Source organism: Panthera uncia, chromosome F1, assembly GCF_023721935.1.
Source record: "Panthera uncia isolate 11264 chromosome F1, Puncia_PCG_1.0, whole genome shotgun sequence".
Lineage (NCBI taxonomy): Eukaryota > Metazoa > Chordata > Mammalia > Carnivora > Felidae > Panthera > Panthera uncia.
In genome coordinates this window covers 30,988,021-31,013,947 of record NC_064813.1, presented here as the reverse complement: position 1 = coordinate 31,013,947, position 25,927 = coordinate 30,988,021, and the positions used below count along the sequence as shown (strand labels likewise).

Genomic DNA, 25,927 nt, shown 5'->3' with positions numbered 1-25,927 from the left:
CATTTCAAGTAACTCACCCCTCCCTTCTTCCTGAAAATCTGTTCTTTGATTTTTGTAACACGATTCCGCGATTCTTGTCTACTTTTTAAACTGTTGTGTCTCAATTTTGGTGACTTTTTTTCTTTTTCAGTTACTATTTTAAACTATACTATTCTATACTTTCTCAATTCTGTTTGTTTTGTCATTGTTTTTAATTTTTTTCTTTCAAGTATAAATTTTGTCCTTTTCTTTATGTTGTATGCCATTGCCTTATTTTCAGGTTTTCATCTCTTTGAATTACTGGAATGTTCTGTCTTCTCTCCTTGCTTCCAGACTCTTCCCACCACCCCTTCCAGTCTGTTCTTTAACCCTATTACTGAAGCAATCTTTTGAAAACCAAATTTACTGCTGGCAACCTTTTCATGGCTTTGTAGGATTAGGATAAAACACAAAGCTCTCCAGTGAGGCATTCCCTACCCCACCCCACATATTTCAAATTACTAGCAGTGTTTTTAGATGAGTTTTTTAGTTCCCTGGCTTTTGTCCTGTGGTTATGTTGGTTCTCTCTTTTTCTGGAATTCTCTTTTCTTCCCAAACCTGCCTAGCTCTGCTGATAGCTCAGAGCCTGGAACCTGTTTCAGATTCTGTGTCTCCCTCTCTCTCTGCCCCTCCCCCCCACATGCTCTGTCTCTCTCAAAAAATAAACACTTAAAAAAAATTTTTTTTAAAGCGTTCTTTTGGAACAGAGCTTCTCAGGTTTAGCAGGTTTTAATATTGCAACCATAAGGGGCATGTAGAAATTATGGAGGGTTTTCGTTATTACGATGATTGTAGAGCACTGCCCGTATGTGGTGGGAAAGGCATGCCCACCAGCTCTCCTGCAATGCACAGCACAGATTTTTCCCACCAAAATGCCACCAGTGACTTGACGGAGTAAGTAATACCCTAGCAGTATTTGGAATGGAATTATTCTAGGGTATAACCATGTTCAACTTCACTGGGTAATGGCAAACCATTTTCCACATTTGATGTACAGTCAACCCTTGAACAACATGGGTTTTGAACTCCACTTACATGCAGATGTTTTCAATAAATCCAGTACTGTAAGGTTTATTTTCTTCATAACATTTTCTTTTTTCTAGCCAAGTTTATTTTAAGAATGCAGTGTATAATATATACAACATACAAAACATGTGTTAATTGTATTGTCAATAAGGCTCTGGTCAACAGTAGGCTGTTAGTAGTAGTTAAGTTTTGGGGGAGTTAAAGGTTACATACAGATTTTCGACTACAAGGAAGGTCAGTGCACCCATCCCCTACATTGTTCAAGTTCAGTTGTATTTCTTTTGGGCCATAGGGTACTTATTAGCCACTTGCCAATATGTGACATAATCACTTATAAAATGTTACAGATATGGTAATATGAAATGGTGTTGTCTTCTCAATTTCATCAGATTACTAATGACGCTGAATATTTTTCTGTCTATTGTGTCTTTTTTAGAAAAAATGCTATTTGTGTTTGTTTTTTATCTTCTTTTCTATTGGGTTTTTGTCTTTTAAGACAGAATATAAAAGTTTTCTTTCATATTGAATTCTTTATGTATTTTGGATACTAATCCTTTAGTTAAGCATGTTGCAATATCTTTTAGCAGTTTGTGGTTTATCTTTTAACTCTCCTTACATGTTTTGGTGAACACCTATTTTGTCAGAAGCGTGTAAATATTTGAATTTCAATGTTCGTTTATATTCTTCAAATTTTAAAGTTTTGCTTTTTACACTTAAGTCCTTGATCTGTTAGTAATTTAGTTTTGTTCATGTTGTGAGGCAGAAATCCATTGTTATTTTTGTTTTCTAATATAGAAGTGAGTTTATCTCTTTTAATTGGTCTGCAGTGTCAGCTTTATCATATATGAGGTTTTGTATATACATGGCTGTCTAGTCTGCTCCTCTTGTCACTTAAATATCCCCTGTCCCACAATGTCTTAATTACTATATCTTTATAATAAGTCTTGTTAGCTGATAGGTTAAGTCCCACTGCTTGGTGTTCAGATCCTCTGTGTTCCTCTCTCTCTTTTTGCCTCTCCCCTGCTTTTGTGCAGGATCTCAATCTCTCTCAAAACTAAATAAAACAAAAAGAGTAAGTTCTTTGACTTTTGCTCTTGAGGCTTAACAATTCCTAGAAAAGCCATATTAGATATTCCTTTGAATCTACATATAGAAGTGGAGATATACAAATAGGGAGAGATGAAACTTTTGTGTAATTTATTTGTAGATAAGTTTACATTTCCTACAAAGGTATTTATGTTATCTGAAAATGATAGCAGTTTTATTTCTTTTCAATTCTTACCTACCTTTTAATTTCTTCCCTTATTGAACTGGCTAGGTTCACCATTATTATGTTGAAAAGAACATTATGATAACAAATGTTTTTACCTTATTCCTAATTGTAGAGGGCATGGTTTTTATGTTTCAGCATCGACTAGAGTATAATTGAAGGTTTTCGACTTGCTCACATGACTGGTAGTTGATATGCTAGCTGTCAGCTGGCATTCCTCTCTAGCCTGATGGCCCGTGAATGATCTGAGTGATCTGGCTTTTTACCATGGGCTGGTTTTCTCCAAAGCATTCATCCCAAAAGCACTAAGTGGAAACTACCCAGCCATTTCTGGCCTAGCCTTGGAAGTTATTCAGCATCACTTCTGTGGGTTATAAGTGAGTTACTGAAGTTGATCCAGAATCGAGGGGAGAGGATATAGATCCCCACTTCTCAGTGACTGGAATGTTGAGAATTTTGATGACATGTTTTGAAACCTCCAGGTTTAGAATATGGGATTTTCAGAAATGTTTTTCCTTATGTGCTTGAGAAGAATATATACCCTTTTGGTTACAGGATTCTGTCTGTGTCTATTAATTGTAGCTTGTCCGTTCTGTGCTTGAAGTCTATGTTCTCTTACTGCTTGCTTCCTTGCTAGCATGGTTTTTGTTATCTGCTTACTGATCAATTAATTGAGAAGTGATGTTTTTGTGATATTTTATGTTTTGAAGCTATTATTAGGTGCATAGAAGTCTAGAATTATTTTATCTTGCTGTTGAATTGAGCCTTTTATCAATATGTAATGACCCTTTCATCTCTTGTAATGTGTTCTGCTTTAAAGATTATTTTGCCTGGTATCTTTCATTTATTAAGTATTTACCTGGTATATCTCTATTATTTTCTTTCAGCATTTCAACAGTGTCCTCTGTGAATCACTGATCTATGTGTATTTTTGTTCTTTCTTGTTCTTACCTTTTGTCTTGTTTTTTCTAGTTTTGTTTCTCTTCCTTCATGGCTTTTTTTTTGTTTGTTTGTTTTTGGCATTAAGACTGCAATTTCTGTTCCATTTTTTTTAGTCTCTGCTAGTTTGGGATGTTTCTATATTTCTATTCTTATTGTGTACCCTGGAAAATTTTCCTGCATGTTTAACTTGGTGGAGGCTTTTTTGGTTTTTGTTTTTTGAAATAGGCTACACACTCAGTGTGAAGCCCAATGCAGGGCTTGAACTCAAGACCCTGAGATCAAGACCTGGGCTGAGACCAAGAGTCAGACGCTTAACTGACTGAGCCACCCAGACACTCTCCTGCATATTTAACTTAAAATCTAAATTAATGACTTTTTGATTAATACAAGGCCCTTAGAATGCTTTGACTTTATTCACTACCCTCCTCATTTATATGCTATTTTTGTCTAATTTAAGTTACATCTTGTTTTTTAAAATCTCATATAGTTGTTCTTTATTTACATTTATACACGTGTTTAAAATTTACTCATTATTCTTTCTTGAATTTTAGACATTTCTTCAAAAATCATTTCCCCTTGTCCTGAAGTGTATGTATCTTCTACAAGTTAAATTTGTGAGAATCTGTTACTTATAAACACAGTTAGTTTTGGTATGTCTACAATGTCTATATCTCTCTTGTTCTTGAAACCCTGGTTTTGCTGGGATTAGACTCCTAGGTTGACAGTTAATTATTTGAATATAATATTCTACTGCTTCTCATTTCTATTGTTCCTGCAGAGAAGTCTGCTGTCAGGCTAATTATCATTCCTTTGGAGGTAATTTGTCTTTTTCTCTGTCTTTATGGTCTCTTTGTCTTTTTTTTTTTTTTTTTTTTTTTAAGTTTATTTTGAGAGAGAGAGAGAGAACACGGGCACGTGTGTGGTATGGGAGAAGGCAGAGAGAGAAATCCCAAGCAGGCTCCACACCACCAGTACGGAGCCTGATGTGGGGCTCAAACTCACACTGTGAGATCATGACCTGAGCTGAAGTCGGATGCTTAACTGACTGAGCCACACAGGCACACGTCTACTTTGTCTTTAACGGTGTTTCACTTTTTTTTTTTTTAATGTTTATTTTTGAGAGAGAGACAGAGTGTGAGCAGGGAGGGTCAGACAGAGAGAGGGAGACATAGATCCAAAGCAGGCTCCAGGCTTTGAGCTGTCAGCACAGAGCTTGACGCGGAGCTCGAACTTGTCAACCGGGTGATCATGACCTGAGTCGAAGTCGGACACTTAACCAACTGAGCCACCCAGGCACCCCAGTGGTGTTTCACTTTAATGTATCTGTGTGGAGCTGGGGTTTTTTGTTGTTGGTGTTTTTGTTGTTTTTTGTTTTGTTTTGTTTGTTTTTGTTTTTGTTTTTGTTTGTAAACTTGTTTTGGATTCATTGTATTTCCTGAATCCTATGTCTTAAGTTCTGTAAAATTCTCACTGGTTGCCTCTTTGAATATTATGTCTTCCTCATTCTCCCTATTCTTTCCTTTGGGAATCATTTTAATGGACTTTAACATGTCTCTTAACCATCTCATTTTCCATCTTTTTGTCTTTCCATATTTCTGTACTGCATTATGGTCATTTTTACATGTGTGCAGTTGCTGCTGTTCTTCTGAGCTCTGTCTAATTTTCTGAGTTTCTAATCACGGAATTTCTAATCTTCTTTATACTATTTTTTTTTTTTTTATTTCTAGATGTTCTATTCAGTTCTTTTGCATATCTGCTTAGTCAGTTCTGATAGACTCATAAAAGAATGTTCCATATTTTCAATTCTGTCATTTATTTCTTTACGCACATGTAACACATTGTATTTTCTTTATCCAGTAATTCTAATATCTTCAATCTTTGCAGATCTAATTTTGTTCCGCTGTCTGTCACTCATGGGACTTGTTTGCAGTTTGTGGTTGAGAGCTCATTTTCCTTGGAACATACTTGTGGAAAACTTTTGAGACGTGGGTTTAAAATTCATTCTTCTAAGGGGTACCTGGTTGGCTCAGTTGGTTAAGCATCCGACTCTTGGTTTCAGCTCAGGTCATGATCTCACGGATTTGTGCGTTTAAGCTCCACAGCACGGAGCCCACTCGGGATTCTCTTTCTCTCTCTCTCTGCCCTTCACCCACATGCACATGGATGCTCTCTCTCTCAAAATAAATAAACTTTAAGAAAAAATAAATAAAATGCATTCTTCTAGAGACACTTTGCATTTGTTTTTGCTAAATGTCTGAAGGCCCTACCAACCTGAGGCCCTTTCTTTCTTTCTCTCTCTCTCTTTCTAATTTATTTATTTTTAAGAGAGAGAGAGTGTAAGGGAGGGGCAGAGAGAGAGGGAGACAGAGGATCCAAAGCAGGGTCTGCATCAAGAGCACATAGCCAGATCAGGGCTCAAACTCACAGTGACATCATTACCTGAGCTGAAGTCTGACCCTTAACCAACTGAGCCGCGTAGATGTCCCCCAGTGTGAGACACCTGTTGTCCATTGAAGCATGGGTGTTAGGCAAGTGCCAGCTCCTGTATACTCACTTATCCCCTTGGATTCCTTTTCTAAAGAATTGGAGTATTAAATCTGTTCAGTTGAAATTAGGTGCCATTCAACCTAATGGGCAGTTTCAAATGGATTCCTGTCTCAGAAGCACAGAATAACATTGTATTTTTATGTCACACTTTAAGAATATTGAAAGTAACAATGAAATCCTACTTAACATTTCATGGTCATTATTATTAGGACTGTCTTAACCTCTTCCAAAATACAAATTCACATCATATTTTATTCACAGATAAATAGATTTAGAGTTTAGAAATGTCAAGTTTAAGATAATTCTGTGTTGGGGCACCTGGGTGGCTTAGTCAGTTAAGTGTCCGACTTTGGCTCAGGTCATTATCTCACGGTTCTGAGTTCGAGTCCTGCGTTGGGCTCTGTGCTGACAGCTCAGAGCCTGGAGCCTGCTTCGGATTCTGTGTCCCCCTCTCTCTCTCTGCCCCTCCCCAACTTATGCTCACTCGCTCGCTCTCTCAAAAATAAACAAACATTTAAAAAAATAAGAGGGGTGCCTGGGTGGCTCTGTCGGTTAAGCATCCGACTTCGGCTCAGGTCATGATCTCACGGTTCATGGGTTCGAGCCCCGCGTCGAGCTCTGTGCTGACAGCTCAGAGCCTGGAGCCTGCTTTGGATTCTGTGTCTCCCTCTCTCTCTGCTCCTCCCCCACTCATGCTCTGTCTCTCTCTCTCTCTCTCTCTCTCTCAAAAATAAAATAAACATTAAAACAATTTTTTTAAATAAAAAAATAAAAAGATAATTCTGTGTCCTTTTTAATCTTTAGGGGCCTACTTCTCTTTCAACAACTTTAAAGTGAGAATGAAATGTTATTGGCCACTTGTCATAATTCCTAATTTGCTTCTTTTTAATTTCTTAAAATACTTTTGCACTTAATAAGTTATAGCTTTTTTGGCCCTTTATTGCTGAGGGAAATGGTATTCTATTTTGAAGCAAACAAGAATAGTTTAGAGTCCAACTTATTTTTTCATTTGTTCATAGTCCTCTATAGGCCTCTGGGCTGGAAACCAAACATTTTATTGAGTAGATTGGGTCAGGGATGCATTATGTTGTATACTTTTTTTCCCCCCGTTGGTAAGTGCTGCGTGTGTACTCATATGTGATGTAATGGGTTAGAAGTCTTTTTTAGGTGTACTTAGTGCAGCAGATACTTCTAGTAATAGACTGTTTTCAGGTTATTTGTGTGTGAAAACAAAATAACCTGTTACTCTACCTTTATCCTTCTAGGGCAATACTGAACAGCCTGTCCAAACCAGCAAGATTGGACTTGGAAGGAGAGAGTATCAGAGTTTACAACACCGCCATCACTCTCAGCGCTCCAAGTGCCGTCCACCTAAGGGCATGTATTTAACCCAGGAGGATGTGGTAGCAGTTTCCTGTAGTCCCAATGCAGCCAACACCATCCTGCGGCAACTGGACATGGAGCTGATCTCTTTAAAACGTCAGGTATTTCATAAAAATCATTTTTAATGATCCTATCCATTTTGTTTATCCCCTTTTGAAACCTCAGTGAACTTCAGCTCTTTGCACGTTTTCTCAGCTACCTGTTTACATAAGTTTCAGTCTTTAAAATTTACTTTGTTTCCAAATTCAAAGATGCTTCTGTCTATTCTAAATTTGAATCCCAGCATCACTACCTGTTAGCTCTGTGATACTGGGAAATAATAGACTCTCTGAGCTTCAATTTTATATCTATGAAATTGGGGGTAATAATCCTACTTCTCTTGCAAGTTGTTGGGAATTGTTTGAGATTTTACATGTAGGTTGTTGAGCAGCGTCTGGAACATTTTGAATGCTAAGTGAGTACTGGCTGCTCTCACCTCCTCATCATTATTACCAGTGGTAGCAGCCGAGGTATTATAAATGTATTCTCATCATAATTAGGTTAATCATGGTTAAGAGTAAGGATATAGGGTCAGTGAACCTAAATTTTAACCCCACCTACATCGTATACTTCCTGTGTAACCTTAGGGGAGCTGTTTAACTCTTAACTCAGTTTCTTCATCTTGAAATGTGGATAACAACATGATGCTTGGGAAGAATTAAATAAGAAAATACATGAGAATGCTTACAACAGTGCCTCCACATAGTATGTACTCAGTTAATGGTTGTCATTAGGTCTCTGGCCTTTCTCGGTCACCTTTTCCTCTTTTTATTTGTCTCCATTGTTTTCCGTGTCTCTTAGATCTAGGTACTCTTCCAAGTCTGTAATTTCTTGGTCTGTATCAACCATACACTACATGCCAGTGACAGCTGAATCTACTTCTCAGGCTATGACTTTTCTCCCAAGCTCTATATTGCTGTATTTCTAGCTACCTGCTAGGCATCTAATCTATCCCCTAAAGATTTCTTTTCTGTTTTCTGTCTTACTGAAACATGAGAATCATCTTTGATTTATCCCTTGCCATTATCACATCCCCCAGTACACACAAACCCAAGTGGTAACCAAGTTGTGTAAGTTTTATCTGAGAAATTTTCTTTAAATCAGTCCCCTCATTTTTAATCCCATCACTACTACCTTTGTTCAGGCCCTTACCACCTCTTATCCAACCCTAACTGTCTTGTTGATTGTCCTCACTATCCACTTCTCTGCAGCTCCAGGTTATACATTGCTGTCAGTGTTATCTTCTTAAAATACTCGTATGATCAGAATCATTCATCTTAAAGCTCTTCGTTAATTTCTACTTGCCTTCACGTTACAGCACAGGCAGACAGGAATTTATGTTAAGAAATGTAAAATTAATCATGAGTTAGGAAACCACTGAAGGATTTTAAAGAGAAGTGTGACATGATCTTACTTACATTTTTCAACTGTATCTCTTCGCATCTTTTAAGTAGTTGCCCTAGAGATTACAGTATGCATCTTCAACCTACCATAATCGTCCTTGCTTAAGATTACAATATGCTTCCTTGGAGTTAATATTATACCACTGTATATAAAATGTAAGAATCTTGCAGCAGTATAGTGTGGGAGCAAGATCGTTTTTCTGTGTCCCAAACATTCAGATTTCTCTATCTTTTGACCCTTGTTTTTTCCCCAAACTGCTCTTACATTCCTCTTCTCTTCTCCAACCGACTTCTTGAATAAATATCTACCATATTAGCTTCCTCTGCTTTCTTATCATCACCTATTCTCTGACCCATCCCAATCTAATTTCTGCCCCATACACTATCCTAATTCTACCACTGCAAAAGCAATCTCAAGTTTATTTGTTAACAAGTTGCCAGATCTCATGCCCTCTTCTTGGTTCTTATTTCTATTGAATCTATTACTGCTCAATAATATTTGACACTGACAACCACTTCTTCCTTCTTAGACTTCCTTTCCTTTGACTGCTCTGACGCTGGACTCCAATATAGGTAGCATGTTTTTGACTGAATGCTTAACCTTTAGTTGAACAGTGAATGTATGTAAGACTCCCATCTCCCAAACTACAACACCCCTTCTCCTTAGAGAACTTCTAAAACACTTTGTCTGTAATATTTTTAAAAATGGCTTGAGTGGTCTTAAAGCTGGGGTAGGAGTGGCTGCATCTTTCCAGAAGATGTGGTGGTTCTTGCCTGGACTGCTTCCTGGCGCTTCTCTTGACTTTGCTTCACGCCCTGGGCACCCCGAGGTTCTTTTGCAACTGCTCTCACCATTGGCAGCCATGATCTCCTTACCGGACACCCAGAGAATTGGAGTGGGATTAACAGGATATGGACTATTTTTCCTGTTCTTTGGAATGATTCTCTTATTTGACAAAGCACTACTGGCTATTGGAAATGTTTTATTTGTGACTAGCTTGGCTTTTGCAATTGGTTTACAAAGAACATTCACAGTCTTCTTCCAAAAACATAACATGAAAGCTACAAGATTTTTCCTGGGTGGTATATTTGTTGTCCTTGTTGGTTGGCCCTTCGGTAGGCATGATCTGTGAAATTTATTGATTTTTTTCTTGTTTTCAGGGGCTTCTTTCCTATGGTCACTGGCTTTATTAGAAGAGTGCTAGTCCTTGGGTTCCTCTTGAATTTACATGGAATTAGATCATTGGTTGATAAAGTTGGAGAAAGCAACAATATGGTAGAAAGACAAGTGAATTGGGGATTCATTTAAAATATTGTATTATTTATAAAGTCCTTTGAAGAATATTCAGCACAAAATTAAATTACATGAAATAGCTTGTAATGTTTTTTACAGAAGTTTAAAACTTAGATCCCACCAAGTACCAATAGCAGTTAAAAAGCAATGAAAGCAGTCTTCTAATCAAGTGATCTAAGAAGTCAGCAAGGAAACTGAAGGAGTGAAATCTTTGTTACAATACATATTGAAACTCTTGAGGATGATTTTTATTGTTTTTCTGCAGTGTGGGAAATACAGCCATCATTGGAGAACTGTGGTTCTGTTTCTTTTCTTTTTCTTTTGAAGATGCAGGAGCACCCATAGGCATTTGCTTTTTGGAAATATCCACTGGAATGGCAAAAGTATTTCCAGTTGCATTGTGTCTCTGAAAGTGATAACATGAGTTAGATTGGATTATGTCATTTTAATGTATTAAAGCCAAGGAAAACCCAGTTTTGATGTATGAAAGTCGTTCGACTTTTTTTTTGGTAACATGGTTAAAATTTTTAAAAAGTGCTCAAAATTTTTTGTTTTTTTATTTTTTGTTTTATTTTTTTAAGTTTATTTTTATTTAGTTTGAGAGAGAGAGAGAGAGAGGGAGAGAGAGAATCCCAAGCAGGCTCTGCACGGCCAGCACAGAGCCTGATGTGGACTTGAACCACGAACCATGAGTTCATGACCTGAGCCGAGATCAAGAGTCAGATGCTTAACTGACTGAGCTACCCAGGTGCCCAAGTGCTCAAAATTTTTTTAAATAATGAAGGGATAAAATGTACTCAGTCACCTGTATTTATACTTTATCCTTGACACTACTACTTCACTTATAGCTTATATTTATTGATTTTTATGAAGGACCTTCTTTAAAGCTTTAAACTCCTTTCTTGGTTAGTCCTTTGATGTGTGACGTAGTAAAGGTTTGCACTCTTGGGTTTATAAATTCTACTACTTTTATATCCCAGACCCATCTCCTAGTGTCTAAACGGACTTCTCCCTTACCCACTCCAGTTACCTGTTCGTTTTGCATTCCCTGTCTCAGCACCACGCACACTCACTTATTCAGGCCAGTGACTGGAGTTACCCTTGATTCCTGAGTCTCCCCTGTCAGCTTTTCCCAAGCACATCTTAATTTTGTTTCCAAGTTATTTATTTTATCCGTCTGTGTGCCACCACCATCGCCCCTTCTTTCCTGCTGTGGTAATTGAAGTCCTCAGTATTTCTTCTCTGGCTTGTTAGATTAATTTTCGTCTTCACTCTATCCCCTTCTCCAAATTACAACTGGAATTATTGCTCTAAAAAGACAAATATGGTTACATTTACTCCCTTGCTTAAAAGTTCTTCAGAAAGTTTCCTTTAGTCTTTAGGCAAGATTCAAATTCTTTGTTCTGGCCCAGCCTAACTGCTTTCTTGTCTTTTCTACCTGCTGTTCTGCCTGGAAGGCATTTCCTGCTCCAACCTTATCTCCCTGCTTAATTCTTGTTAATCCTTTAAAACTAAATTTAGGTGTCATCTCCTTTGGAAAATTTACCCTATTTTCCCCACTACCCACACCCACTAACTTACTCCTTTCTCTCTCTTCCTCCAAGTCTAGGTTGGGTGTTTTAGCATTTACTATACTTTTATATTTATCTCCCCACTAATCTATGAAATCTTTAAAGACTGAGACTTTTACATTTTATCTTTGTATGTCTAACATGGCTGACCACATTTGAATGATCTCTGAGGAAAAAATTTCCACAAATCACTTTATAAATATTGTCCAAACTAAAAAAAAGAGCAAACCAAGAAAAAATGTAACCAAATGAGCAAAAAAAAAATCCTAACCCTTAATATTCTAGTAAATGTTAATAATATTTCTAGTAAAATAGTAGTTAAAAACTTGGCATGGTTCAAATTCATGTTCTGCCTCCTAGAGCTGTGGCCTAGGGAAAGTTTCTTGACTTCTCTGTGCCCTACCTTCCTCATCTCTAAAATGGTTACAGTAAAAGTAGAGTCAGTTCTGCTATAAAGCTTGGTTTGAAAACATGAATCTGTTCCAACACAACTGATAACACTAGGAAACAATTTGAGTATAATGTGCATTTTGCATTTGGTTATGTTTGACTTTTGTCAGTGAAAAACTGTACCTTGCTGAGTATGTATCCACACACTTCAGATGTGTACTGTCTCCCTCAGTTCACTGCATATTACGAACCACACACATCCACATGTGGTGTTAAAACTTTGCATCTGATTTCAAATAACCTCCTTCTGCCACTTCCCAGTAACTCACAAGCTGCAACTGTTTTGACACTACCTTCTCTAAGCAACCTCAGGTCTTTTCCAAGGTGAAGTACCATCTTTCTTGTAGCATTTGTGAATTTCTTTCTTATTTAGAATGCATAAAACTATTATTTTTATAAGGTTCCTTTTTTTTGTCATCGATGAGGTTTTTCAGTGTTGTGTCCCTAACTCTGTTTCCCCATAAGTCCTGTGGTTTTTTGTGCAACTTTGCATAGTGGGCTGATTTTTGAGAATGCGTATGTCAGGTTATAGCAGAACTGATTATACTTACTTCACAAAATAGTTGAGAATTAAATGATTTATTACATGTGAAGTACCAACAGTGATACTTATGATTATTAAAATTATCATTCTTATTGGAATAATTATTTGATCAAAACATTATGGTAATGAGAAATAGTAATGGAATTTAATTCCTTTATATACCATTTTTCTTATGAGGCGATATTGTTAAAAGATACTCAGATACTATGATTTGTAGACTATTAGTTTTTTAGATATATATAAAATTAGTTGATACATATATAGTTGATGTGGGTATTAGTTGAATGGCCCCAAGTGTGATAAAGTATAAATGTTTGTCCTCCTGAAATAAAATTTAAGCAGGTTTTGGTATATATCCTATATCCTTTTCATTTATTGAATATTCATACATTTACCTAAGTATGTGATCTGATTCATACTTTGGGTTATTTTGTTGAAGGTTCAGAATGCTAAGCAAGTAAACAGTGCACTTAAACAGAAAATGGAAGGTGGAATTGAAGAATTCAAACCTCCTGAGGTATGTTATTGAAGAATATATGTGACTAAGTGTGGTGAAACCTTATTCTCTGAATTATCTATCCAGTATTTACTATTTTGGTCACATGCGTTGTTAATACTTTGAAGATGTCATAATGTGGGTAATTTGTCATGTCTCTATTTTGTCATTTAGATAGTTAGTCTTTTGAGACTTGGCTAATGATTTAAGTGAATTCATTTCTTTCCTGCCCTTAGCAATTCATATCAAGCGAAGTAGGGAAAAACAGTTATACAAATAGGCCCAGTGCACTGAGAGTAGAAGGTAATTGAGAAGCAAGCCAGTACATCTCTGGGTCTACAGCAGTATTTGCTCGAGGTGTGTGACTTGGTAATACAACAGGAAAAAGATTACAAGAAAAGGAGCTCATTTAGCAATTGTAATTTTTTATTTTAAGGTATTTGTCTTTTGATTCAGATTTTGTGTTAGGATTTTAGTAGGTGGACTTAATTAACATTCTTGTACTCATACCCCTGAAAATGTGAAATCTAAAAACAAGATATAGATTAACCTTTTTCTCAAGCCTTTCTTGTATTTCGTCTGAAATCTAATATATTTTTGATATTTGTGACAATCATAGGAGTATTTAAATGCCCGTAAAGTCCAATCAAATCTTTCTACAGAAGCTTCTATTTTAAATCTTTTCTCCATTCTCTCTTTTTAAGACTCCTATGCTATGCTTCATATCCTGTACTTGCCTTTCTATGTATGTAATAATCAAATAATCTTATTTGGTCCTAATGTGATGCCCCGTACCCCAACCCCCACGCCCCATCACAGGTTGCCTGAAATATCTACAAATGAAATATGTGTGAGGGGCTGGTGGGGGGAGGGCAGAAAAACAGTGCTTCAGAGCTAATGCACCATATTCTGTCTCATTTGAATCTTTTAGAAAGGAAGAATCATTAGGAATAAAATTGTTTTTGTATTTTTGTTTCAAATGGTCTCTTTCAAGAAGGTTAGGTAATGGAAAAGAATAAGATATATATAGACTAATAAAATATCTCATTCCAAAACCACAGGTTATCCGGCAAACATTCTAGTGACATTTCTATTTATCTAGAAATAGTAATACAAAGAATACTACTTTATATTATTGTAACAAAAATTATTTTAAGTTTTACACTGAAATTATTTTAATTTTATATTTATGCCTTTAAATGCATAAAAGCCAAAAACTTTAAATGCCTATAATTTCATAACTTAAAACTTAAATTTAAAACATACAGTAGATTGGGGTGCCTGGGTGGCTCAGTCAGTTGGATGTCTAACTGTTGATCTTGGTTCAGGTCATGATCTCATGGTTTCATGGGTTCCAGCCCTGCTTAGGATTCTCTGTCTTCCTCTCTCTCTGCCCATCCCCTACTTGTGCACATGCTCATGTGCGCTCTCTCTCTCTCTGTCTCTCTGAAAATAAATTAACTTAAAAAAATAGCAGATACTGAAAACATGGGAGTACCTTAAAGAATTTTGTCAATAAATTTGAAAATTTAAATAAAACTTAGAAATTCATAGGAAAATCTATCTCACCAAATTGTTTTAAAAAGAAAACCTGATAAAGGAACAATTAACATTTTTTTCATAAGAAAACACCAGGCCCAGACAGTTTTACAGAAAACATCTACCAGATTTTCAAGGAAACTGATTCTGACCTCAGTATTTCCAGAAAATTGAAGGATAACCTCACTCATGAACATTATATAAAGTAAGACATGAAAATGCAATAGCACTTACAACTTTATGCCATCTCATTTGATGCTCATATCAATCCCAAGAAGTAGATGAAGCAAATACTATTATTTTACACGATAAAACTGGGCCTCAAAGAGGTTAATTGGCTTGATCAAAGCCACACATCTAATAAATAGTCAAATTTTGGCTATATTTCAGAATCTTAGAGTTCAGTTGAAGTCCTAGATTAATATCATGCTCCCTCTTACTTTTGAAAGTTTTCATTTAATAGCAAAATTGTATATTGATTCTCACATTTAAATGCAGTTTTGGGGGGCGCCTGGGTGGCTCAGTCGGTTAAGCAGCCGACTTCGGCTCAGGTCATGATCTCGCGGTCGGTGAGTTCGAGCCCCGCGTCGGGCTCTGTGCTGACAGCTCAGAGCCTGGAGCCTGTTTCAGATTCTGTGTCTCCCTCTCTCTGACTGTCCCCTGTTCATGCTCTGTCTCTCCCTGTCTCAAAAATAAATAAAATGTTTAAAATAAATAAATAAATAAATAAATAAATAAATAAATAAATGCAGTTTTGGGGTTAGAAGTTATCAAACATTTATTACATCTTTTGGGGTTTTTTTTGTAAAAATAATGATAAAATGAAACTACCAAAATCTTAACATTCTATTATCCATAGAGTGAAGTTTGAATATTACTTTGAGGTTGATTTATTGAACTCAGATGACTTGAAAAAATATGTGTATTTTATTATCTAGAAAATACCCAGGATATATTTATATTTATCATATAATTTCTGTTGCTTTGCAGGGGAGAATAACCTGAATAGATACATTTCAAAATACTAGATTAACAGTCACCGTAAACACCTTGAAAAATTAATCTATCCCCTTTTCTTTAGGTTAGTTAATAGGATTTCTACCTAATACCTAACAAAAGAATTTCATTAACCATTGGAACAGTAGGCTACTAAATGATGTAACTCAACGGGAAGTAAACAGTTATTAAGATGCTTTACTTACTCATTTGGTTGTATTTGTTGTTTTCATTTAGGAAAATATTTGGTGAAGAAAGTCCATTCACTCCCATAAGTATTTGTTGATCACCTATTTCATGTAAGGCACTGTTTTAGGCACTGGGGGAAGTGTGTAAGGGAAAGAGGGGACACATTAAAATGAGGAAGAGATGGATTTTTTCATCTGCTTTAAAAAAAACCAAAAAACACCACCTTACCGTCTAGATGTTATAAGACGAAATGATTGAAGTTGTGTGATAGATTTACAAGTAAAATGCTACAGGAAAACAAGTGGTAATATTCATTCTTGCTAGGATAATCAGGAAAGACTTCCTAACGGGAGATGCTTTAGCTGAAGTTTGAAGGATGAATAGGAGTTTTACACATAAAGAAAGGGCAAGTGGAGGGAATAGTATGAACACTGGCTTGGTGTTGAACAGTACATTCAAACTATGTATAAATCCAGTGGGGAAAAACCAGTCAACAGGTATTCCCTGAGCACTTAGGATGTGCTCATTGTAGTGCTGATTACTATTCAGAATCCAGTGGAAGTGTAAAACATAAAACAGTTTTTTCTCATGAAGCATGTTGTCTACTTACGAAGGCAAAGTTGGATGCAGAGGATGAGTAAACATGGTGTATGAGAGAGATATTAACAAGATTGGGTTTCACAGGGACTTCTTTATGATAGAGAGCAGTGGGCAAGGGCAGGAGTATAAAAGTCTGAGCTAGGAAGAGAAGTTTGCCTTTTAAATTAAGTCAAATGGGAAGACCTGTAAGTTCCTCCTATAGGAAGGATGTAATGGGAATGTTTAATTTTAGGAAGATTATCTTGGTAGTATTGCATAGGCTAAGTTGGAATCTTTATAGCTGCTAAAATACTAAGCACGTGAGTGATAAAGTAAATGGTAAAAGGAGTTTTGGGTAGGGTCAGGTATTAATTGCAGGAGTGGCCAGCAAGTGATAAATCCAAAGAACATTGCCAAATAGAAATTAATGTATCTATTTGAAACCGTGTAAGAGTGTTGGGAGGAGTGGTGACATGTGGGGTTATGCTTTGACTTGTTTTAGTTGGAGGTAGGTGCGTGGGGACAAGGAGATTAATGAATCCAGGAAGGAAGAAACTTAAAAAAGTGCTTTTTGAAGCTAGAAATTTCCCCATCTGTGGATGCTTTCATGCATAAGTGGGTGACCTCCTTTCATTACAGATATTGGATGGAGTTTTAAGCATTGGATGAAAGGTTTAACTTGGTGACCTTTCCTAATTCTTTCAAGTCAGAGATAGTATGAATCTGCTACTGACAAAAATGGGAAAGATGTGAAGCCTGATTTAACAGGGAAAGGATGCAGTGAAGATTCTGAAGGATCTTCTAAGGATGTCATAGATTCTTCTAGAAGGCTCTTTAGGCCTTTTATTAGTTTCATGACTATTATACATTGGATTATTTTAGTTTAGAGTAATGTGTTATTTTTAAAACAACAGCATTTCAGTTGGGGCTTTGCTGTAGAAGTATGTTCTCTGTGCTACTACCTAGCTAGCCACAATTACTACACAGTTTTAGATTGCTAGATATATTCTAGTTGTCCTTTCCTTAAGTTAAATCTCTACCAAAGTTTCTTGAGTTTAAAAGAGAATAGGAAAATCAATAACTTAAAGAAATCCTGTATATTTAAAAAATTTTGACCCTGTTTCTCCTTGTCTTCCCTTTCTTCCACTGCTTCCCTTCTGTCATACATAGACTTTCTAATTCATGCAGTTTCAATCCCCCTCCCTACATTTTTCAACTGAAGCTGCTGCTTAAAGGCTAACACTGGTGCTAGTGACCGAATTCCACAGCTCTCACTCCTTTCCCTGGCCTTTTTCTGAGCCCTTGACATAGATGACAGCCTCTCCTTCTCCCTTTAACTTCTGAGAGGTGATGTTGTCTTTTATAACTATTATGTTCCTATCTCAGCTGTAATTTCCTTTCTGTACATAAATATAAGCATTCTCCCAAGTTTTTATCCTCATTCATTGCTCTTCTCTTTGGGGACAGCATACAAGCTCATCACTTCAATATATTAAAATTATATCATATGTACATATAAATGACACAAACTCAACCACAGATACTCAGCCAAATGAAAAAGAATGTTTAATAATAGCAAGTAGAGTAATGCTGGCAGTCCTGCCTGGACTCCATTTATCAAGCATCTCCCCCAGAGTGAGCAGTTAGGAGGTGGAACTGTGAATCCACTGTTTCTTGAGTCAGCTTCAGCTTCCATGTGCCTCCTGTGTGAGCAGTTTCCTTGACTTGAAATTCTAGTATTTATGTATGTATTCATGTTGTTCATTCGTTGCTACCCTAAATTTCAACCAAAGGCTTCATCTAGGATTCACTGAAAAACTAATGGTCCATTTCAGTGCTGAAGGAATACCTGGCCATGTGGACTTACTGAGAGATTGTGTGCCTGTCTCCATTACCACCTTTAAGAATATTTCAAGAGTAATTTGGAATTAAAAGCAAAAATCTTTCTTTAATTCATGGGCTGATTCTAGAACCTTCATCTAAGTAAGCTATGGCTCCATTGTTTTCCCTCAAACTTTTTCCATACCCTTAAAAACTGTGTTTACATGGATGAACCTGTTTTAGCCTCAAGTGGATCCTGAGCTCCACCTGAATGGACATGGCTTAATTACCTCATTGTCAGTGAATCCCCAGTTACTGTCACCATCTTAGCCTTGCCTTCCCACACCTCCCCAGTCAGCAATTCAGAACTTCTTAGGTCCTTAACAGCACCACCCTTCTCCCAGCTGTGTGGGCTTAAAGTCTTATTCTGCTTAGAATCCTCTTTCTCTCCCCTTGTTCCCTCTCCCCCAAGAAACTATTGCTTATTAAATTTAGTGTGAACTCATTAACCTTGATATTTACTGCCCTTCCATAAATGATCCTTACCATATTTTAGTTTAGTTAAATATCACCAACTTTCTAGGATTATTAGTTCTTCCTAATTGTTGATCTGTTGTTGCCTATACGTGATATGCCTTCTCCTCATCTTTGCCTTTCGGAAACTTACCCTGTTCTTAAACCCACCTCAATGTCCAGCCCTTCCAACTTTCCTTCTTTTTTGTTCTAGTCATTGTGACTTTTCCCTCTCAGCTTTAAATTCCCCATATACTCTGAACTTTTAATTTTATTAATAGCTATTTGTGTTTTTCCTGTGTCCTGATTTGCTTATAAGCTGAAAATAAGTTTTCATAGTGCGTGTTACTGCTCTTTTATTTTTTGTTCCCTTTTCATTAATGGTACCTTTTCTCCCAGTTTCTGCCTTTCAGGTTTAACAAACATCAGTTAATCAACTTCAACTTCAGTTGGCTCAGGCATTGTGCTAGAGGTTTTTAACATATGTTCTAAACATAGCTTTACAAAAATTTTACATTTATCCTAAATTTAATCTTCAGAACACTTGTAATGTAGTATTACAGGAGATCTTCAGTATCCAGTGTTCATTAATCTGAAGGATTCATGGATAAGCAAATTTGCCAAACAAGAGAATATTCACTGATGAACTAAGCACTTCTAAAATTAGGCTCTGCTCACCAGCTATCCCTCATTAACTCTGGCTGTTATCTTTCCCATCCATCACATCAGCATCCTTCTCTATTACTTCCTTGCTAATCTAATGCAAATACAGCACAAACCAAAATGAAATTATAAACCTTGCAAAAGATGCAAAACTTCATAAAGTCTATGAAAGTACAAGAGAATGGCTTTAATCACTTGCAAAATTGTTAACAGATGGGTATTTAGCAGAGTTAACAATTGAAAAAAGGTTGATGACTCATACGCATTTCAAAGAACAATTTGAGTAGCAAAGAATTAAGGGAGGCCCTTGAAAAAATTGTTGGAAGTTTTCAAAACAGAATTACCTATTATATGCTCATGTTACAAATTTCAAAGCTGGTGAATGTTATGCCATTATACTATTATATGCCAAAAATAAAAAAATAAATAAAAGCATATGAGTGAAACCATTAACTATTTAAAAAATAATTTTCATAAGTTTTAGTTTCATATTTCAGATTAAGTTGTAGTCAACCCTTTATTTTTTTTTACACCATTTATTCTGAAATGCCTGGGCCTTTTAAAAAGGTTCTAGAACAATTATCCTTGGGTACCAAGGACCTCTTTTATCTACCTTTCACAGCCCAGGTGGCATCAGATTGCCACCTCAAATATTAGCTCCTATTCCATTCTTGTTAGCCCTCTTTTGGGGGAACATATGTTTAAAATTTTGAATTTTTCTTTTGTTGTCTCCTTTTGCTTTTCCATTCCTTCCTTCTTTCGTTTTCACACTTTCAAAGTTTGGTTCACTCTTTTCTTATTACTGCTTCTTTATGCTATAGCCCCCTCTTTTTCTTGACCTTTTTGCTGTTCTTTTATTTCATTGCCAGTATCCTAACCTTGAGGCTTATCCACTGTCTGTCTGGCCTTGCCTTGCTATCTCTTTTAATCTCATCACCTGGTATTCAGTGCTCTCTGCTTTAGGTTTGTCCCTCCTTTATTCAGTCTTTTTTTAAACTTTTTTCCTTTCTTCTCTAATAATTTTTTTCTAATTTAAATTTTTTCTTTTAGTCTTTCTTCTGAATGCTTGCTTTTTATACACCTTCCTCATGGTGAGAAAGTAGATGTACCCAGAACCTCTTTGTACTGTAGAAACTCTTATTGCTAAGACCTTGAGTGAGATAAGACCTAAACACTTGTTCTCAAAGAAAGCATTTCTTTCTGTTTTGCTATCCATCCATGTATCACAGCCTATCCATCCATGTATTACACCAGGACAATTTATCTGGTAGTGTCTTCTGCAAACCTCTGTAGACTGGTGTACTTATTTCTGTCCCTCCTTCTTCTGCCAGAAGTCCTTGTACTAATCAGTGAGTATACACTAATGAAATTTGATTAGGTGTTTAATATTGTAATTTTGTCATAATAAAAATCCTGAACTTGGATTTTTTTTTAAACAAAAATATTGGGAGAAATGTGGGGAGGTCTTGGGGGAAAAATCTGTTCTTATAGTGTGTCACTCTCTGCTTCAGAAAGTAAAAGAAATATTTTAGGAGTTAGGCCTCGTCTCTAGTTCTATATTCATTTGTAACACTGGTTTTGGTGGAGCAAGGTTAGGTTTATTCTAAATATGAAGAGAAAAAATTTTAAAGAGAGTCACAGATCTTCTCTAAAGAAGATTAATTCTCTTAAATGTTTAAAACCAAGCTAAAATTAACACTTGCCATGTGTGGTAGGAACATTGTAGTTGGAAAATGGGTGACTAATAGATTTTCTCAGTTTTAATGCCTCTGACTAGAGTATAAATGTGAATGTTGTTCATGCTCCCAAATTGGTACATTTCACTTTCATTATCTTTTTGTGTGGGTAAAAGGTAACTCAGAATATATTTTTTTAATCCTTATAAAAACAGAATCTACGTAAATCAGAGTTTTAGTAATCTCATGTCTGTGATTTGGTGAAAAGTTAAAAAAAAATAAGCACTTTGGAAAAATGTCTGTCTTCATATCCTCATTAGGAAACTTCTCTTTAATTTTGTAGTCAAATCAGAAAATTAATGCCCGTTGGACCACAGAGGAGCAGCTTCTAGCAGTGCAAGGTATATTAAAGATAAGCAGTTATTGTTGTTAACTATTTAACCTGTCATGAAAGGTGACGACCATAGTTCTTCCCTTTCTTTAGAAATGGATCAAGAAAGAGCTCTTGTGTTTACCACAAACACAAAAATTCCTGATAATCAGGAATTCTGTTTTGTTCTTGTGGATGTGACTTACTGAGCCTATATGCATTTTGGGTCCTGTATAGCATGTAACACATTCTCAGCCTTAACCATGACGGTGATGACAAGCTCAAACAAGTCATATGGTTTCTCTGTGCCTTTGCTTCTGTGTTCCTGCAGTTGGGTTCATTCTTTATATTAGTCATTGATAATTCATCATTAAGAGCATAAACTATTATGTTTCTGGTTTTTCTAATTACTCTGTATAATAGTGTTTCTCTATTTGATAAATGTCAGGTACTGAAAATATTAGTGATACACTTTCAACGTATTGTAACTTGAGATATGTGACACTGAATGATTAGAAACCCAATTTTAAAAATATATATATATATGTAAAACAAAAGAGAGAGTTAAGAGATGCTTTTAAAAATATACATAAAGCATTTTTAAATGCACTATTTATAAGAATGCTTTGTTGAATTATATGACAGAACACTTTTTGTATTATGAATGCCTATCGGCAAATTGGAAGCATTATAAACTTGGATTTTCCCATGTTTGAATTAAGGAAGGACAAACTGTATATTTTTTATTCAGTGTTGTAGCTGTGTTTTGTTGTTTTTTTTTTCTTTTCCCTTCAAGATAAACTGTCTGCAGGACTGATTGTGTAATTGTAAGTTTGGTCTATAATTTGGTTTTCCTGGCTGAGCCCTCTTTGTGTTGAGCGCTAATAGTTGCTAGGTCAGTAGCTACTAGCAATTTTTTTTTTTTTATCTAAGAAAGTTGGGCCCTCGTGAAACATATAAGTACTTTAAAAAATATTTCTAGGTATTCAAGCATAGAGAACATATTTAACTCAAAAATGATCTGCAGGTATCATTTAGATATGAGAATAATGTAATTAAAAACTGATTAATAGACAACTCTGCAGTTTGGATTAGAGTGAGTAAGAATTACCTGGCCACTGTGATTAGAAACTGTCACAGGACGGTGCCAACACGGTGATGTCATCCTTCTCTTTGGCCTATACAGCACAAAATAGTCATTTCATAAACAGAATGCTTGATCCTACGGAGGCAGGGTACTGGACGTGCATTGAGCACATCTATAATTGTGGAACTAAGTTTCTGAATGAGTCAGAACAAAGCTTAATTAGTTTATAATGTTCAGTAGTAGCCAGTTTTAAATTAGAAACTATTTAAAATTCAGATTAAAAAATTAGCAGGAGCACCTGGCTAGCCCATTTGGTAGGTTATGTGACTCTTGATCTCACAGTCATGAGTTCAAACCCCATGTTAGGCGTAGAGCTTACTTTTAAAAAAAATTTTTTTTTCCCCAGAGGCTGCTTCATACTGATTTGGATCTGTGACTTAATAGCTCTAACATAGTTATTTGAGGAGGCATTGCTTTTATTGATGTAAAGCCTGTGTTCTCTGTCCATCCTTGTGTGTGTGTGTGTGTGTGTGTGTGTGTGCGCGTGTGCGTGTGCATGTGTGTATAAAGCCTGGAGAATTTAACCCTGATTTCCAGTATTTCAGTTGCTTAAAGGTTAGTATATTAATCCTGTACTCTAGTATAAGAAAATTATCCCAGTAAAGGATTTTCTGAAGAGACTTACTTGGGAAATCTGGGCTGATGTTTCCAAAGCATTCAGGATTTGATACTGTTCTGCAGCACTGTTTTTAAGTGGTAGAGACCATTGAGTCTTATGGCTGGGCTGGATGTGATGCAGAGCTGCATTCAAGGAAAGGGATAATGGCAAGGTTTACATTTATAGTTTAAGCTATATATTTATGTGGACATTATCTCAGCTTATATATATTAAAAGAATAGTTATGAATATAATCAAACATTTCCCCTCTGCTGAGATATATTCAGTATTGTATTCTTATGCCCATTTGAAAAGTAATCCTTAAATAAATCATACTGATGTAGCAATTTGTACAGAAATATGCATGTCTTAGGATTTTGAAGGTACTCTCTTAATATGTTAATGTCATCGTTTTATTTATTTTAACTCTGTATGTGGAATTTTTGTTTCTCTTTGGGTTTGTTAAGGGTTTTTTTGTTTTTGTTTTTTTTTCATTTTGGGTGGTTTTTGTTTCATAAAATAAAATAATATAGAGCTATTTGTGTCCAAAATAGTTATTTTAGGGAAAATTAAAAAGTGCCTTTTTTGCTAATGAGCCCACAAGTTTATAAAATTCTTAGAAGTATGTCTTATAAACAGTGTAATCACATAGTAATGTCACCTGAACCTGAGTCTCAGTGTAGGTAAGGTACATAACTGCAGTTTTTTTTTTAACTTTAGAGTTTGCTATTCAGAAGTACCTGTCTTAGCGGGCAGTTGTTTGGGGTTTTTTTTCTCTTTAATCTTTATTTGTGATAAACCTTTAGATGATATTGTTCTTATGACTGTTTCAGTTTCACAAAGTAAATCATTTATATTTTGATATTAATAGTTTATAAGCACTTTATTTTTAAGACATTCTGTGTGTATATTCTGATTGGTTACTCATTTGTTAAATGCTTTTTTAAATCTTGCTCATAGTTGACTATTAGAGTGACTTGGAAAGAGAAATTTGTAAATTCTAGTGTCATTTAGTGAGATTTATAATTCTGTTAAATGAACTTATTTGTTGTAACTCTTTTAAAACCACATAAATATATTAAGATCATTTCCTAGGGCTTAAACATATATTTCCCACTTTTTTCTTTTTACCATATACTCATATTGTTGTTAACTAAATACTACCATTTAAATAATAAATATTTAAATAAATAATAAACTATTTTTCCTTCTTTCTCCCTTATTTGGAAGGGGGGAAGTCATGCTCAGACCAAACAAGAATATCTGGTTTATACTTGTGTAATCTATCACTTTACTAAATGTTAATTTTAGTTCTAGCTATGTTAAAACTTGAGTAACATTCTTCAAGAGTCCACAGGTAGGATATTATAAACACCAACTAATTTAAACCTCTAAAAGTACTTGCTTAGAATGGTATTTCTACATTTTCTGTAATCTGTTCCAGCCTTATGTGTCTGTGTTTTCTTACTATAACAAATTAGTTAACATTGAAATTAATTATAGTCTTCACAGTTTGTGTTAATGGAAATATCTCTGTTTATGGCTTGTGTCGTCTACATATAAATATTTTTTCTAATCTATAGTGCTTTTAGAATTATCCTAAAATCAGTCTTGATACTCATATGATAAACATTTCTTAACAAGAATTAAGAAAGGAATTAGATTCTCGGTGTATTTTTTTTCATGTAAAATGGAACAATTATTAGCTGTTTTCAAAAAATAATACGTTTAAATGATAGTACAAACCATTGACTCTTTAAAGTGTGTAGAGGCAGAGCATGGTATTCAATATTTATTTTAGACCTTCTCTTAACTGTGTTAATCATTAGTACTAAAAAATAATACATCCCCCACCTAAAATATTAGCGCTATTTTAAGGTAAACGACAAGAAATTTTTCCAGTTTTATCAAGATGTCAACTTCAATTTTTAGTGGTTTTTTTCCATATTGCCTGCCTTCTCTTCTAAAACAGGAAACGACAAAACTGTTCTAGTCAGTTATGCTTTTACACTTAAATGTTACCTTCTCTTCCTGTAGTTTGTATGTTTCATTTGTTTTTAGGAGAAATTAAGTAGCAAGTCTAGAAATTGTCTTTCTAATTTTATCTCATACGTTTTTAAAAAGCTAGAATGGTTCCTAAAGGAGGGGAAAACAGATTTGGCACTTGATTAAAACATAGGGATTGTAACCCAGTACATGAATGATCAAAAGGAAATGGAAATAGGTGATTCATATTTTTCCATCTAAAAAACACCTGTTTGCTTTAGAGAGTTTCTTCTATCATAAGGTATCATAAGAATGGAGACCCAAAAGTATCAGCCCTCTGATGCATGCACTTCAAATAATTGATTCAAAATCTCCAGCATTTTTGTGATAGAATTTAACTTATAACAGGGAAGATTGGAACACAAGACTCAGAAGAGAAAGGGTAGACATTAGAAAGAGAATATATGATTTTGACTTTTAGCCCTCACCTACATGACACCATTCACTGTCCTACTGCTATTTGATATCTTTTTTTTTTTCACCTTAATATGAATTCTTGAAGAGATTTGCAGGAGGTACAAAGAAGTGCATGTTCCCAAATGGTTTGAGTTTAAAATTAATCTTTTTTTGATAGGAAAGAGCTGTATCCCTGAAGTTTCTGGATGTCACTATGTTCTTATTTCAAAATGGATTTCCTGGTTATACTAAGTATATGCTCACTTTAAGAAATTTTGTTACAAGAAGCAGGAAACAATATTCTGCCTCCCCCAAATTTTACTACCCAGAAGCAGCTTGCCACTGTAATGTTTTGATTTATTTTTTGTAGTCCAAAATCAGATTTTAAAAAATAACTTTTTAAACGTACCA

General features: G+C 35.4%; 2 protein-coding genes across 6 annotated transcripts in view; both read left to right on the top strand.

The window, feature by feature from the left end:
* RCOR3 (REST corepressor 3) overlaps window positions 1-25,927 on the top strand; it is a 53,550-nt gene that overhangs the window by 20,651 nt on the left and 6,972 nt on the right. For all 5 annotated transcript variants that reach the window (XM_049634203.1, XM_049634204.1, XM_049634207.1 and 2 more), the window contains 3 exons: window positions 7,069-7,287; window positions 12,927-13,004; window positions 21,303-21,360. In XM_049634203.1, the coding sequence (XP_049490160.1) occupies window positions 7,069-7,287; window positions 12,927-13,004; window positions 21,303-21,360 (355 nt within the window). The remainder of the gene's footprint in view (window positions 1-7,068; window positions 7,288-12,926; window positions 13,005-21,302; window positions 21,361-25,927) is intronic.
* On the top strand, window positions 8,225-10,450 carry LOC125925311 (vesicle transport protein GOT1B-like). Its single transcript, XM_049634208.1, is given in 3 exon segments — window positions 8,225-9,743; window positions 9,745-9,768; window positions 9,770-10,450. Coding segments are annotated over 3 exon segments (549 nt in total). The 5' UTR covers window positions 8,225-9,386; the 3' UTR covers window positions 9,938-10,450.